The sequence below is a fragment of the Procambarus clarkii genome, chromosome 44 (assembly GCF_040958095.1).
Source record: "Procambarus clarkii isolate CNS0578487 chromosome 44, FALCON_Pclarkii_2.0, whole genome shotgun sequence".
Classification (NCBI taxonomy): domain Eukaryota; kingdom Metazoa; phylum Arthropoda; class Malacostraca; order Decapoda; family Cambaridae; genus Procambarus; species Procambarus clarkii.
Genome location: NC_091193.1, coordinates 17060783 through 17076608, shown reverse-complemented (window position 1 = coordinate 17076608; position 15826 = coordinate 17060783). Strand labels below are relative to the sequence as shown.

General features: G+C 39.7%; 1 protein-coding gene across 1 annotated transcript in view; it reads left to right on the top strand.

The window, feature by feature from the left end:
* Positions 1-15306: 15306 nt before the first annotated feature.
* N (neurogenic locus Notch protein) overlaps positions 15307-15826 on the top strand; it is a 143388-nt gene continuing 142868 nt past the window's right edge. Inside the window, exon 1 of the mRNA XM_045725899.2 lies at positions 15307-15528. Coding sequence (XP_045581855.2) covers positions 15435-15528 — 94 coding nt within the window. The 5' untranslated portion in view covers positions 15307-15434. The remainder of the gene's footprint in view (positions 15529-15826) is intronic.

Sequence of the window (15826 nt, the reverse complement as noted above, 5' to 3'; positions counted from 1 at the left end):
AGCAGTGGTTGATGTAGTGAAGCACCTAACACTAGCAGCAGAGGTTGATGTAGTGAAGCACCTAACACTAGCAGCAGTGGTTGATGTAGTGAAGCACCTAACACTAGCAGCAGTGGTTGATGTAGTGAAGCACCTAACACTAGCAGCAGAGGTTGATGTAGTGAAGCACCTAACACTAGCAGCAGAGGTTGATGTAGTGAAGCACCTAACACTAGCAGCAAAGGTTGACGTAGTGAAGCACCTAACACAGACCCGGTACCCGAGTCGACCCGGGTGCCGGTGTTTGGGTCAACCCGAGGATCTAAAGTTTGCACCATGGTGACTAATCAGTTCATGCCTATCCTTGTTCAATAATACATGTTCTTCACGTCACTTTATTTTTACTAATATACATAGGTATACCAACATTATGCATTTCTGCCAAGGTGACGAAAACATCTAGGGATTCTGCCAACCACCTTCCGTTAATTAAGGGGGGGAAGGGGGGCCGCAATGCGAAACTACAGTTTTTTTTATAAAGAACAATGTGGCCTACACCGACCCGTCCATGTTGGTCACATACACTACAAACGTCACCATGCAAAGTTTGGCGAGGCTTCCGCAAGAGTCTGACCTCCAACCTTGGACAGACAAACAAACAGCGAACATTTTCTTTGTAGATATAGATATTGCAAAGCATTAAAAGATCAGGAGCAGTTGTAACAGCCTCATACAGGTGGAAAGCTGAACCCAGGAGCTAGACCTGTCTTCCCGTAAACACGAATAAGGAAGCACATCGGCAGTCAAAATTTACTCTGTATAATATGGAAATTAGTTCTTTAATTATATATAAATTAGAAACCAACATGATAATAACTTCACCGATTTTCACATTGTTGGTCATGATATTAATCATACAAGATGGAAGTGTACTAGACATCTGATCGGCATCTTTTAAATTATTATAGACTAAATGGTATAGCTAATTGGTCAGAAGATAAGTTCACTGTCATACTGGTAAGTTGTGTTGAAGAACAATCCCATGAAGCTCTCTGTTGCACTTTGATTTTTGGTATACAGCGTTGTTTGATGCAGTATAATAAATACATATAAAGATTATCAAAAGAGGGCGCTAGGTATGATAAATACAGTATGATGATTATTTTTGTTATAGAATTGTATGGTGCGGTATAACAAATAAAGTAATCCTTTTTTGTGTGGTAAGGTAAGGTATCAGGAAAAAGCACTAAGTGAATACGACTATATATCACTTGGAAGGGAAATTGGGGATAATTACGGGCTATGCATGCCCGTGCCACCTCTTGGGTTATCTATCTTGAGATGATTTCGGGGCTTTAGTGTCCCCGCGGCCCGGTCCTCGACCAGGCCTCCACCCCCAGGAAGCAGCCCGTGACAGCTTACTAACTCCCAGGTACCTATTTACTGCAAGGTAACAGGGGCATTCAGGGTGAAAGAAACTTTGCCCATTTGTTTCTGCCTCGTGCGGGAATCGAACCCGCGCCACAGAATTACGAGTCCTGCGCGCTATCCACCAGGCTACGAGGCCCCGTGGTTTAAGCTTCATCAATCAATCTATGAGGATAAGGATTTCGGAAAGGGTTAATGGAAGGAATGGAGCCCATCCACTTGGACGGTCGGGAATTGAACGCCGACCAGCAAGAAGCGAGACAGTCCAGCCCAAGTAGTTATTTGTGCAGTGTCTGTGACCGATACGGGTGTGGTGAAGGTTGGGGGCGGGAGGGAGGAAGGAGGGGTTAGTGGGGTGGAGTGTGGAGAGGGTAACGGTGGTCACGATTGGGGAGTTGTTGAAAAAGGGCGCACAGGAATTTGGTGGAGAGGAATGGGGGATAAAAGGCAGGTAGATGGGTAGGTGGGCTCCGTTATAGAATGAGGGAGGTGAGGGCAGTGCAGAGACTGTTATTTGCTTAGTTGTACTTACCTAATGGTACTCGCTGGGGATGAGCTACAGATCCTAATGAACAAATCTACAAGGGCCGTGACGAGGATTCGAACCTGCGTCCGAGAGCATCCCAGACGCTGCCTTAATCGACTGAGCTACGACATGCTCGTAGGGAAATTCCCCTTGTGGATTTGTACATTTGATGCATCACGCAAATGTGATTTCTGTGTGTAGTTACAGATCCTAAGTCTCGCCTCTCAACCCTCACTCCACTGGTGTACATGTTCCATACTCTATGGGACTGTCTTATTTCTTATATTTATCTCTGAATCTGTGTGTGGAGTCTACCTGAACTACGTCACTTATTAGTGCATTAATTACGTACGTTCATTATTCAGACACAATCACAATTAGTTTTAAATGTTTCTGTGGTTCATCCGGGTATTTAGTTTCCGTGTCCCATTGTTTATTGTACACTTACGCTAAATTGTTTATCTTTGTATACCTTGTCTGTTCCCTGAGAGTTGTGGATATGTTGGTTGTTTCTGGGATGGGGAGAACGGATCGATGGTTATCATTTGCGCAGTAACAATCATGTATTTACGTATGCGTAATCACCTGTGTCTGATACTGATTCCATCCATGCACGTATGCAGTTGTGTGGGTGCATGCAAGCGTGGCTGTGTGTACACATTCCCGCGCGGTGTGCGTTTCTGGGTACGCTCATCTTTAAGAATATTAAACAAACACGGACGCACACGCATGTCAGCAAAATATTTTATGGGCTGTCCGCCCGCAGATCAGAATATATAAACTAATATGATGATAATATGTAGTTTAAACCATACGAAATCGGGGAGTTATAGACTGCAAGGGCAAATTTAATGTAAGTGGAAGTTCTCTTTGATTTGATTATGGGAGAGAGTGGTCGGAGCACTCCAGAGGTTGTGGGCGCTAGGCTTCTGCGTCACCCAGTGTAGCTATAGTCCGTAACGACTTTAAATCCCAAGTCGCCGTTAGCCCCAAGCCCCAGATGCTTGGGGCTAACCTCAGCCAACTTTGCAGGCCGAATAGTCTGTGGTATGGGACGGATATAGGCTGCTCGGGGTCGATCCTATTGTTCCTATTAAGAGAGGGTCGAGCCTAATATTAACACCCGTAATCCTACGTAATCGCTGAAAGGAGGATGGCTGAGTCCTTGAATTTGAATATACTTTCTGAGAGAGCTAATTCTTGACACATTATGTAACCCTTCATACAGTTTAGTTTGTTACAGAGATGCAGAGTTACCTAAATGTGTTAATATAGAAAAGAGAGAGATAAAAGAGTGAAGGAAGGAGAAGGTGGGGGGGATGTTTGAAGAGAGAAGGGAGTGCGAGGAGATTGAGAGGGTGGAAAGGGGAGGAAAGGGGGAGAGGTGTGAGAGGGGAAAGGCGGAGAGGGGATGGGGAGGGAGGTGATGTTAGGTAAGAGTCGGGGAGACTAGGTGAGAGGGAAGGAGAGCGATTAGAGCGGGGGGAGAGGGATCTTGGGAAGGGTGGGGGGAGTTTGCGAGAAGATAGGGAGGATAGAGAAAGAGAGAAATGAGAGAAAGGGGGAGATATATCTGGGCGCAGACTGGTACTTCCTTAGTAATCCTAGTCTGGAGTCTGTCTCCACCATTTCACAATCCTGACCATTTCATAATTCCCAATAAGCGTATTTAGTCAGTCTGTTATTCTTGTTATTTTGAATATGCTGAGCTGTTGGTGCTTAATAAGCTATCTGATGTCTAGTACAACGACCTCTGGTCCTCTTCTGCTTTGCTAATATATGTACATTTGAAACCATAGATGGAGTTCACTTCCACTGCCTCTTTCTCTAGTTCATTGCACTTGTATACTATTACTACACTAAAGGAATACTTTATCAAATCCCTTTGGCTCATCTGTGAATCAAGCTTCCACCTGTGACCTCTTGTATTCTTGTGCATGCTAAGCAGCTTGTTGTTGCCCACCTCTCAGTGTCATCAGGCTTCCTCTGGTTCTTTTTTCTAGCGATGAAAGATTCCGTCCTTCGATCGGAATCTATTTTCATTGCATAACTGTCTTAATTCTGATATGAGCCTTGTGGCAGGTTTTGTGTCAGGAAGTGTGAGTTTCCAGGTCTTCCTGTGATCTCTTGCGACCTTCCTTTATCGTTATTCTCCTCTTAATATTTGTTGCATCAGTTAGTAATAAGAAGGACTTTATACCCTCTTAATAATAGAGTGGGAGACTATTTCTGCCTCTCCTCTTCCTCCAACTCGCCCCCATCTCCCTGTCTCCCTTCCTCTCTAACTTTCTCCCCTTCCTTCCTTCTCTCTTTCTCTCTCTCTGAAAATTTAATATAAAATTTTCGGATTGTTTTGTCAAAAAATCTAGATTTTAGATTTCATAACAAAAATAGAAGCCGATATTTCTTAAATGGGGTTACTGGAGCAGACCCCGACTGACCTATGACACTCACATACCACTCATGTGTCATCTAAAAACTGAGTGAGACGAGCGCAAAGCGTCGGGCTTCTAACCTTGAACAATCAAACATTATATCTTACTGTTGTTTTCCTAATTATGTATCTAGGCAACAGCTTTCGCTAGTCCTTTGCATTTGTCAATGTCTTTTTCAAACTGCTACTCTTCTGAATCTGGTGTATTAATTTCTGGCACTCTTTTGTGCCTTGCTAACTTCTTATAATCCTAATGGGAGGCACTTTGTCTCCCTTTCTGACCCTGTATCTCTCTTCCTGCCATTGCCTATTGAATTAAGGGTTTGCCTTGCTTTTCCATTATTTATTATTGTTGCCGCCTGAGGCGGCTACTTTATTGTACACCCAATACTCATCCTGTGAGCGATAGTTTTATTTGCACCTAATATTCATCCTGTGAGCGGTAGTTTATTGTGCACTTAATACTCATCCTGTGACTGGTAGCGTAAAAATGGATTACAAAGGGCACAAAAGGTCTTAATCTGACCTCAGTATGTAATTTTTAATTTACAAAGTCATCTAATCAGCACACCTTATAATTATAATGGAATTTAATACTAAACTTTTTACGCTGTAACATTTATGAATTTACAGTACATAATTTTATTCATTGTTGATAAATCTTTTGATAATAAATAAAATACAGTAATTTGTAATTTACAGGATAATAAATTGCTGTTGTTAAATAGTTGAAGTTTACATAATACACATGCTATACATTAATCTTACAACTGTCATATATTTATAAAAAGCAAAACATGGATGCAGTGCAAGGCTTTAAGATATTTAATCATTTGATTTACCATTTCATGCAACGTGAGTTTAGGTTTATCTCTAAATGCTTCATCTTTTCGAAATATATAATGTATTGCTCTAGTATGTGCCCCTGTTTTAGTTCATACACTTTACACTTGATTTCAACTAGATCCCCATACAAACCGAACTGCCAGAGATAGTTTTAGCTAATTCGTATTTGAGCTTTTTGACAACGTCTGCAGCCTACTGATTTTGTCACTTGTCCCATAAAAGTGTTTTTTTTTTATATTTAATTGTGATTCACAATGGATCTGCTGGTTCCTGATTGTACTCCTTAATTTCCTTCAATTTTTTCTAAGAGTTCTCTTGTAAAGACACTGTTTATAGAAATCTATTTGACAGCTTATGAGATTATGTTCAGCATTGTCTTTACTCGCTGTCATCTACATATATCCGGGCTACGAACTTTTATCATCTCAGTGGCCGTCTTTCTAATGTTGCTATACCATCGGGGTCCAGTTGGTAGACTCTCACCTCCCTACCATTGGGAGCCTCTGTGGTGGTAGTTATGGTAACAGTGGTTATGGTGGTAGTCATGGTAGTGATGCTCATGGTGGCAGTGGAAGCCACCACCATAAGGTGGCAGGTATTGTTGAGGTGATGGTTGAAGGGGAGATGGTGCTCGTGATGTTGATTTTGGTGGTAATGGTGATGATGGTGGTGGATATCTTAGCAGTGGTAGTGGGTGGGTTGACCTATGGTGGTGTTGGAGGTTGTGGTGGTGGTAACGGCGGTGGTGGTGGGAATCGGTGGTGACGGTGAGCAGTATGGCGCGGGGTCAAGGTTGCACCCCGGCTCACCAGCCTCATTCGATTGCACGTTGAGTTAGTGAGAGAATAAGAGACCGATAACAAAGACTGTACGTGAGAAAGAACAAACCATCCTACCATACACTGTGGCTGTTATGTGGGAACACGCAAGTAATGTATCTCGGCACAGCTATAAACTATATCTGGACAGATAGAGTGAAACAACCCGTTCTCGCAAATTTAATAAGTCAATATTGACTTATTAGTTGCGTGCATAGGTGACATACTAAACATAATAGTTTCCCTTGAAAAGCTTCATAGAAAACACCGACCTTACCTAACCTACTTAGTATGGTAAAATTAGCATCTTATAGCTTCGTAATTACAATTGTTACTTAACCTATTATAGGTATAGGTTAGGTAATAATTGTAATTACGAAGCAATAAGATGCTTATCTTAACATACTAAGTAGGTTAGGTAATGTCGGTGTTTTCTATGAAGCTTTTCAAGGGAAACTATTATGTTAAGTATGTCACCTATGCACATATTTAATAAGTCAATATTGACTTATTAAATTTGCGAGAACGGGTTGAGTGAAAAGCAAAAGGCTCTCTCGATATTATTCAATTGCTCCGGTTTACACTTTCCCGAAGGATACACATTATAGGAAGTATACACAATGTACTACTGAAAAATAGCTTGAAAACGTTGTTGGAAAGGGTAATGTTAAGCCTAAGTTTACTAATGATGTCGCTACTACTGTGACTAGAGTAAAGTTCTGGGAGTACCCAGGACTCAGGTTCGAATTCCCATACTGCTCTAATGATTTTCTCATAGATATTTCACGTTATTGTTTCCTCCTTGTGTACCGTGACTAGTGTTACTGCTGCTGATATTATGACTAATATAACTCTAGGTTAAGGTTTGTGTAGGTTAGGTTAGGTTATGTTTCATTATGTTTGGTTACGGTAATATGGTGTATTACTGACGGTAATGTGAAATGTGCAACTGAAAAACTATTTTAGTATGCCCGAGAATCCCGTTAATAGAAAACCAAATTCTTCAGAGAAATTGTTTTCAGAATATACTTTTTATATAAGCAGGAAGGAAGGAAGCAGCCCGTGACAGCTGACTAACTCCCAGGTACCTAGTTACTGCTAGGTAACAGGGGCATAGGGTGAAAGAAACTCTGCCCATCGTTTCTCTCCGGCACCCGGGATCGAACCCGGAACCACAGGACCACGTGTCCAGCGTACTGTCCGTTCGGCCGCCGGCTGCCAATGGGTTGGTGTGTATGAGTGGGTGTGTTAGTGCATGTCATGACCTGCTGCTGCCAGGAACATCAATTATTCCAATAAGATGGCCTGTTACCCCCCATCTCAGCCTAGGCCGAGAAAATTCAAACTACACGCAAAATAAATGATCTTAGAAGTTAAGGCATATGTTCAACCGGTACAATTATAACAGATCGAGAAAATAAAATTAATTACAGAACAAACAGCTAAGAAAACGTGCATATAAATTAATAGTTCAAATAATGTAAGAGTTTAGTTTGTTTATTATGCACCCTATACCCATCTTGTGGGTGGTGGTGGAAAGGGTTACAGAGGTACATAATGGGCTCAGGGACTGAACCCCACAATTCAATTAGCTAAGCAAGTTATAATCAACGTGGCAAAAGTGCACTCACAAATAATCACCCAAAGCAACCTTTACTTCGACTAAGATTAAATAATTATGGCAACTAGCAACTAGTGGTGTTAACAATGAATAATCATTCAATCTATTAAAAATAGACTCACCGGTAGTATTTGCTGGCAATGATTGGCAAAAAAGAAAATCTTTACTAGAATTGTTTCATCAAATTCATACTATATGAATGCAAGGAATTTAGCAATATTATAAAAATGCGTATTGTTATATAATTGTAAAGTATAATACAGACAAATGAAAACTTTCCTTATTAAGGCTACTCAATAGTTCGGTCGATAGAGCTTAGGGTTCACATGCGTGGGGTCTACGGTTCGAGTCTCCTAGAGCCCAGGCGAATGGAAGGGTATAATACAGACTTTCAAGCACTCTTCATTTCCTGATTTTTCAGCTCGTTCTCTTGATTTGTCACAACGTACAAAATAAGGGGTATTCAAACACAGGGAACCTAAACTACTCATGAACCTACGCGGTTTGTAGGTTCGTAACGAACCTTCGCTTAGAAAATGTGGATATTTGTGAGTCGCTACTCACTCTTTTCATATTTCACTTTATTTTGTACGTGGTGGACTATAGCGTACAAAACGTGGCGCATTAATTGAGAGGACAAGTTGGATTTTTTAACATTATTAAAAATGTTGCCATTTTATATATATTTTTATTCGTCTCCTTTCGGGTTGCATTGCTGAAACTTGGGCTGCAGATTCATCTTACATGTTAGATTTTGTAAATAAAGTTCCATTAAAATCTGAAGTTTTTTAAGTTACCCAGATAAATGAATGTGTTTCAGGTCCCTTAAAACAGATGGATATTTCTTTGATGTCATCAACAGGCATCATGGTATCTTCTAAGCATTTTCTGTTGCTTGTTTCAACTGATACTGTTGGATTAAACAAATTAACAGCCTTAAGGAATAGTGAAAGTTAACATCAATTATATAACAGAATCATGAAGGGAATACTATTTACACTTAAGAGATATTGCAATTAGCTTAAATGAACAGTGTTCCTCGTAACGTGTTCACCCATGCACAAAGAAAAACCAATCTTCAACTGCGCAACAGGGAACAATGTTATGTTAAACGAAGTGATATTGCACTTCCTCCACTACGAAAAATAATTACATTAAAACTTGAACACATTGTAAAACATAATCTAAGCAACAGAGCGGAAGGAAACGTAGAGGCAAAGGAATTCTTATAATGAAAGATCTTATTTTTTAAATTTACAGTATAATATCTATAATAACTACATAAAGATTATGGGGTGAATAACAAGAATATTTAAAATATGAGATAAAAAAAACAGGGATAACTTCTGAAGGCTCTTGTACTGTCTAGTCTTGAATTTTATCGTAGCCTAATTGCCGCATTAATGGCTGGTAAAATTGCAGAATTTTTGTTTCGGATAATATTAATTACCATTACTAAAATGAAAAAAAACAGTTCCTATGAAAGACCCCAAAGCAATTTATATCTTTCTTTTAAATGAATAAAAAAGAATTGGCAGCAGAATCCTGTGAGGTAATTCATGGACAACCGGCATCCTCCTCTAGCTCGTACGGGTCTGTCTAAGTGTGTACTGTATTACTATCGTACATTTCATGGATATTGACTCATTCGTGGGTCTAGATTTCATTTTAGTGTTTGTATGAATCATTTACGTTGACAAATTAGTGGCAAATATGTAACAATTATCGAAATATCCTATTTTTCATGTACCTACAAAAGTCAAATGAGCCCAGTGACGTAATTAATAATCACTTTCATATGAGCTGTAACTTAAGTCACTGTCCGACTAGCGACAGGGCCTATAACGTTATTCACTTTTGTTTCCTAAGTCGTCAAATGACTCTTGGTTATATTTGCATTTAACCAATGAATTATGAGACAACTGACAGCAGTTTAATATCACTTTCTCTTCCCAAACATAAAAATGTAAATGTGTACAGTGAGATGCATTTTTCACTTCCCTGTTCAGACGCTAACTTATTGAAGTCTTGCTGGAGACCCGTAATCTTTAAGTTAATAGGAGCTGCCTCGTGTAGGATAGAAGTTGAGACGTACGAGAAGCCTCGTCACTCAGCTTTCTGCAGTTTTCTTAATTCTTATGTTCTTACGTCCGTCCTATTTTAATATTATCTGCAAATGCCCTTATACTACTATTTAATCGAAAATGAAATTGATGAACTATATTATATATATAATGAAGGTCGCAGAAGAGAGCCCAGAGGTATGCAACCTGCATTTGTTCCACTCTGGTTTCACCCTATCTAATCAAACTAGACATTACATTTCCAGTGTTTCCTTAGACTAATATTGTATTAAATATAATAATAATAATGATCAACATCAATACCAATTAAAATAAGAAGGTGAACCGTATTATTTTGTATATAATTGATTTCCATAAGCACAACCTTGTAAAATAAAATTATGGATTCGCCTTAAAAAATAGGATTAATTACAAATATTAAAAATGTTAAACACAGTAGAATACAATTGGTCCCAGCTTTTGATACCAGCTATATTTTTGTTTCCATTTTGCACCATCTACTCGTACAATAAAGATAGGGAATGCCAACAGATGAATTAAATGGTGTGACGCGGAATAGACAATGTGTGTAGAGGCCAGCAGAGGCGAGGGCCGCTGTTGCTCATCATTAGGTCAGTCACCCCTACTCTGACTCACACGAGGCTCCGTGCTCCTCTACACTGATTAATGAGTCATTATAACTTGCGCATCACCATCCATCTCTTCTTGACTTCTCATGACAATTGTTCCGGTGTCAAGCGTGTCACATACGCAGTATGAATTACCTCACCCGACAGGTTTTGATTGCATTGTAATCTTAATATTACATTTTTTCTGAAAAGGTTAAAATGCATAATGATCATTTTTCTAATCGTATTCACACTGGAAAAAATCAAAGCACTTCTGAATTTAATTAAATCACCAATTTTAATGCAAACAACCATATCTAGTGTACTGTACACTTGCTCACGTGTTACTGTGCAGCGTACTCAACCTCCTTGCTAGACAACGCCATGACGTGCTTATCTAAGTATTGTCCTAAGAGTGAATATTGGTAATTTAGGTCTTACTTTCGATGACCCGCCTACTAGGCGTATTGTACTTCTTGCCTTATAATCAACTTTCCGAGCGTTCGAATTCTTTGTCGAACACTGCATTACACTTGTGGCTGGAGGTGGTTTCCGCGACTTCTTACAGTGCAATTTGCAGTTGTTGACGTGCAGCTGTTGTATTTTTCACTGTTGTCTTTGGCTTGTAGATTGGTTATCTATCAGCGCTAGAACATATAGGCTTTATTGATCAATAATGCGATGCGTATTGTATACAGTTGATGAAGCCTAAACTTTCTGTAAATTCTGATTAACACATTTATCTCTCCATTATTTTAATCCGAAAGTACGTAGGTTATATTATACGGACATATTACAGTGTCTTTAGTGTTCACACTGTTGGTCATTAGGAACAACGTTAATTCTACCTATACAAATCAAAGTGAAAATTCGAGCGCAAAAGTCTTTGCGCTGAGAGAGACAATTTTTTCGCATTATCACGTAACTCTAATGCATAATTAAAGAACAAATGGATAATCTGCATTAAACTCAGATTCGTCAGCAATAGCACCCGTAACTGTATACTTTAAGTACTCGTATACTGTAAGTGAAGCAACATGACCAACTTACCATGAACACGGAAACTTCTCCAGAAAAAAAAAGTTTTTTTTTTCAAGTTAATAATATTCGGTATAAAAATTATTTGAAAAGAAATCTCGAATCTATTGCTTCTCCCAACAGCACTTTTGAGTCCATCTTCCATCACCTTAAATACACATAATAAACCAGTGTGGAAGTCGAGATTTTAAAGTCATGTTAACTCTTGTTTTTTTAATCTTTCTTTGTTTGATGTGCCTCTCTGCCGCGGTGCCCGGGTCCCGGTGTTGAAGGTCTGAGTGGCCAGGAATCGTTGCCAAGGATCTGAGTGCCCATGACCCGGTGCTAAGGATCTGAGTGCCCAGAAACCGGTGCTAAGGGTCTGAATGGCCAGTACCCTGCTGCTCAATACACAGTGCTCATGCATATTTAAAGAAGCACTCAGCTGGAAGCACCAGTAAATAAATATTTACATTGAAGAGCAGCGGCGCGTCGCAAGTTAGCCGTGTAAAGCATTGTAACCAAGAAAATATTATTAACGAATTCGAAAGTCTGCTGGCCTGATGATGGACAAATTGGCCGACTTAAAGGTCACCTCCACCAGAAAGTTGGTACTGAATTGTATCCAGTCGTTTTCAATTCAACATGACATGCACAGCGAGTCCTTTCATATGTAGACTGACCTCTTATTTGTTGGGGAAGTATTTCAAAAGGTACTTTACATTATCAATATGGTAAGATATTGCTGTGATCGATTTGGTAAAATTTTTAATTAAAAAGTATATAAGGATATGCGTTGTTTCATGCGGCATATTATAGGCCTACAATCACGCCGCAGCGCAATAAGCCAGGCGACAGGACTCTGAAGCCAACATATTTGTAACTAAATAAATAAATAAAGAACTCTGAAAATCAGAATGTTGCTGAACTTTTGAAGTTTCAATGAAACAAGAATGGGGGGTTGCTGTGTTCCTCTAAAGTCCTTGTCATCCCACCTGACTCCGCTTAATAATACTCTCTACCTAAATGCTTTAGAAAAAATTCTGCTTTCACAAAGGTTATATAATATCAGGAACATCACATATGATTAATGCCGAAAGAAATTAACTTTTCAAAAGATGAAAGTAATACCCTGTAAATTAAAATTCAATACGCGCCAGTATTTTCCCATTTGGAGTTTATTTTAAATATTCATTCAGTAGATTTAATAATTCAATATTTATTTCGGTATGTCCTGAAATATCTCTGCAATCCGTGTATGGGAGTTCAGCAGACCAGAAATAAAAAGAGCATTAATATTTTTACAATATTTCCTCTTAGGCTGACTTTGGTGGTTTGTGATTTGATAGTTACTATGATTCCAATTCATATATTTTTTAAGTAATTGTTTATTTAGTTTATAACCAAAGGGGGGTTTCCCTTGGCTTGAATACTGCCTAAAATGATAGTACTGTTATTTGGTCGAATGTATAAAAATGAAGCATTGTAGCCAACAATGTTCACATTTTGTACTATTCATTTTGTAGAAAGCACGATGAAACACAAAATCCAAGCTTAGATGAACAAATCCACAAGGGCCGTGACGAGGATTCGAACCTACGTCCGAGAGCATCCCAGACATTTATTAATAAGACAAAGACATCCAAGCTTAGACATTCCTAGGCCTTGGACAGGTTAGGTTCTTTAGTTACTGTTCCATCATCTTAGAAAGTTATTTGTGCTAATTCAGTAAAACAAAACGTGAACTTTTGGAGGTTCAACAGTTTTTTTTGGTACGTTTGATTAAACAGCTGTTATATGTACTATCATTATTAGAGGCCGGTAATTTTTAGCAGGGTCTCGTAGTATAGTTGACTTCGTTCTCTACTCACAACCGGGGGTCCCGGGTTCTATTCCCGGGTGACAGAAATAGTTGGGCACGTTTCCTTTCACCTAATGTATCTTTTCACCTAGCAGTAAACAGGTACCCGAGAGTTAGGCAACTGTTATGGGGTTGCATCCTGGGAAGAGTCAGTAGTTCGATTTTGTGGGGGGACCTCGATAGAGGCCTGTCGGGGACAGGAAGCCTGTCCCCGACAGGCTTCCTGTCGAATTATTATTGTGTCTCTGTACTTGTATTTGTAGTGGCTCGTCTGTTTCTCATTCGACTATGCTCAACAACTGTATCTTCACGAACGACAGCCTAGTTCCTCTTTATGTCAATGTTTCAATCCGTCAAGTTATCGTCCTACTTCTCTCACTTCTACTATCTCAAAAAGTCTTCGAGTTACACTATATGCACTCAGTGTTAAAAGAACAAATCCACAAGGGCCGTGATGAGGATTCGAACCTCCGTCCGGGAGAATCCCAGACGCTGCCTTAATTGTGTAGTGTAAGCACTCAGTATTATTGCAGCGTAGAGCGCCTGTGGTGTATTTCCTGGGGGCCGCTTGGACCCACTGCATTTAACAAATTTAAGTATGAATATACGTATTCTTGTATTGGCATATACTGTGAGAATTGTCTTGGTGGCATCGTCTGGGGGTAGGATATACTCAGCGTCTGGGGGGGGGGGGGCTAAGATGTATTCATCGCCTGTGTATAAGATGTATTCATCGCCTGTGTGTAAGATGTATTCATCGCCTGTGTGTAGGATGTATTTATCGCTTGTGCGTAAGATGTATTCATCGCCTGTGCGTAGGATGTATTCATCGCCTGTGTGTAAGATGTATTCATCGCCTGTGCGTAAGATGAATTCATCGTCTGTGCGAAAGACGTATTCATCGCCTGTGTGTAGGATGTATTTATCGCTTGTGCGTAAGATGTATTCATCGCCTGTGCCTAAGATGTATTCTTCGTCTGTGCCTAAGATGTATTCATCGCCTGTGCGTAAGATGTATTCATCGTCTGGGTACAAGATGAACATCACAACAGTCGTTCAAGTTGCTGTCATGAGTTACTTTTAACTCGAGTCTTGAAACAAAGCTTGAAATCTTAAAACAAGATTTCATGCAAAGTAAAGAGGGTCTTGGCGCATTAAGCATATTTAGCTCTCTCTCTTGAAAGAATAAATGTTACATACAAATGGAAATAGTTTCTAAGACTATATAAATACAAATTTGAGAGCGTTAGATTCCTGTACGAGACAGGATACGTTTACTGACGTGGTTAGATTTGGTTAATTTAGGCTAGACTAAGTTAAACTTTGAAAGAAATGTTCGAAGAACATGTCTTAAATGTCCTTGGAAATATGCATACTACTATACGCTAAATAGTGTGAAAATTAAAAATTAATGAACACATATGACTAAAGGAGAGTGTTAAGAAAGGAGTGTAGAGGAATGACCTGATACTGGTCCAGGATGGAGATTGATATTGTTAAAGTCAACGTATCGCTATGTGTTTTACGACTATAAGTTGTCGACAACTAATTACAGTATTTATCTCAATTTTCTGAAGGAATACCAACACATTCATCTTATACTGTAATCTCCAGGTACTGCATAGGACGTCGATTTCCAGCCCTAGACAACACATACTGTACATATATAGATGCAATAACTTGCTGGTATACACGAATAGTAATTAAACTTCCTTATTATTACTCACGCCCATCAACAACGTGCTCACATGTTACTATTATCGTGTAATCATCATTTTTTGCCATCCTTTTTTTAGTGTAGTCTCTGATTAGCAGAGTCTCCCGGGTGGGCGGAGCTAGTTAACCCCTGACACGAACTAGTGCTCATTTTCTAGCGCAAACTAATACATTCTTGTGAAAAATTAAGGCTGCTAACATGTTCTGGTATATAGTGTCATTTATGATTAGCAGGGTAACAGACAGACTAAGAAATAATATTAAAAGGATTAGTTAGTGAATAAGAAGAAAGAATTGGTGGTAGACTTCAATGCTCCCAGGCGGAGGAATATGGCGGTGGGCGGAGCGAGAGAGTAGCTCAGTGGTCATGCTCCTCAGTGTGAGTTGTAACTCGTATCAGTGAGGGTCGGTGTGTCCGGAGGCATGACTTTGAAAAACTAAACTCGGGGTGTATTGTGTTGTGGTGTTGTAAGACCACAGGTCACTAGCCAAATGTATGGTGTCTAACCAAGTGTTCCTCCCTCACAAGATGCAGGTGCGCGCGGGGATACTCCTGTGGGCATTATGCGGCCTAACCTCATCTGCTTATGGTGAGTATTCACCCCCTTCGCCTCTGCTCTAACCTGTTCCTTCACGAATGTTTCTGAGTGCAGGACACAGTTGCAGGACCCATCAACGAAGCAACAATCCACGTGTGTCATTGTATCTTAAGTGTGGATGAAGAACTTTGCATGCTGATGAAGGGGGCACGTTTTTTTTTGTTTACTCATTTTGTGTGTGTATTTTTGCTGTCAAATCTAACCACGTCTATATATATATATTTATATGATCAGTATTATGAAGCTCCACCCCGTACCACGTGCTTAATATATTCAGTGGAGCGTTGTG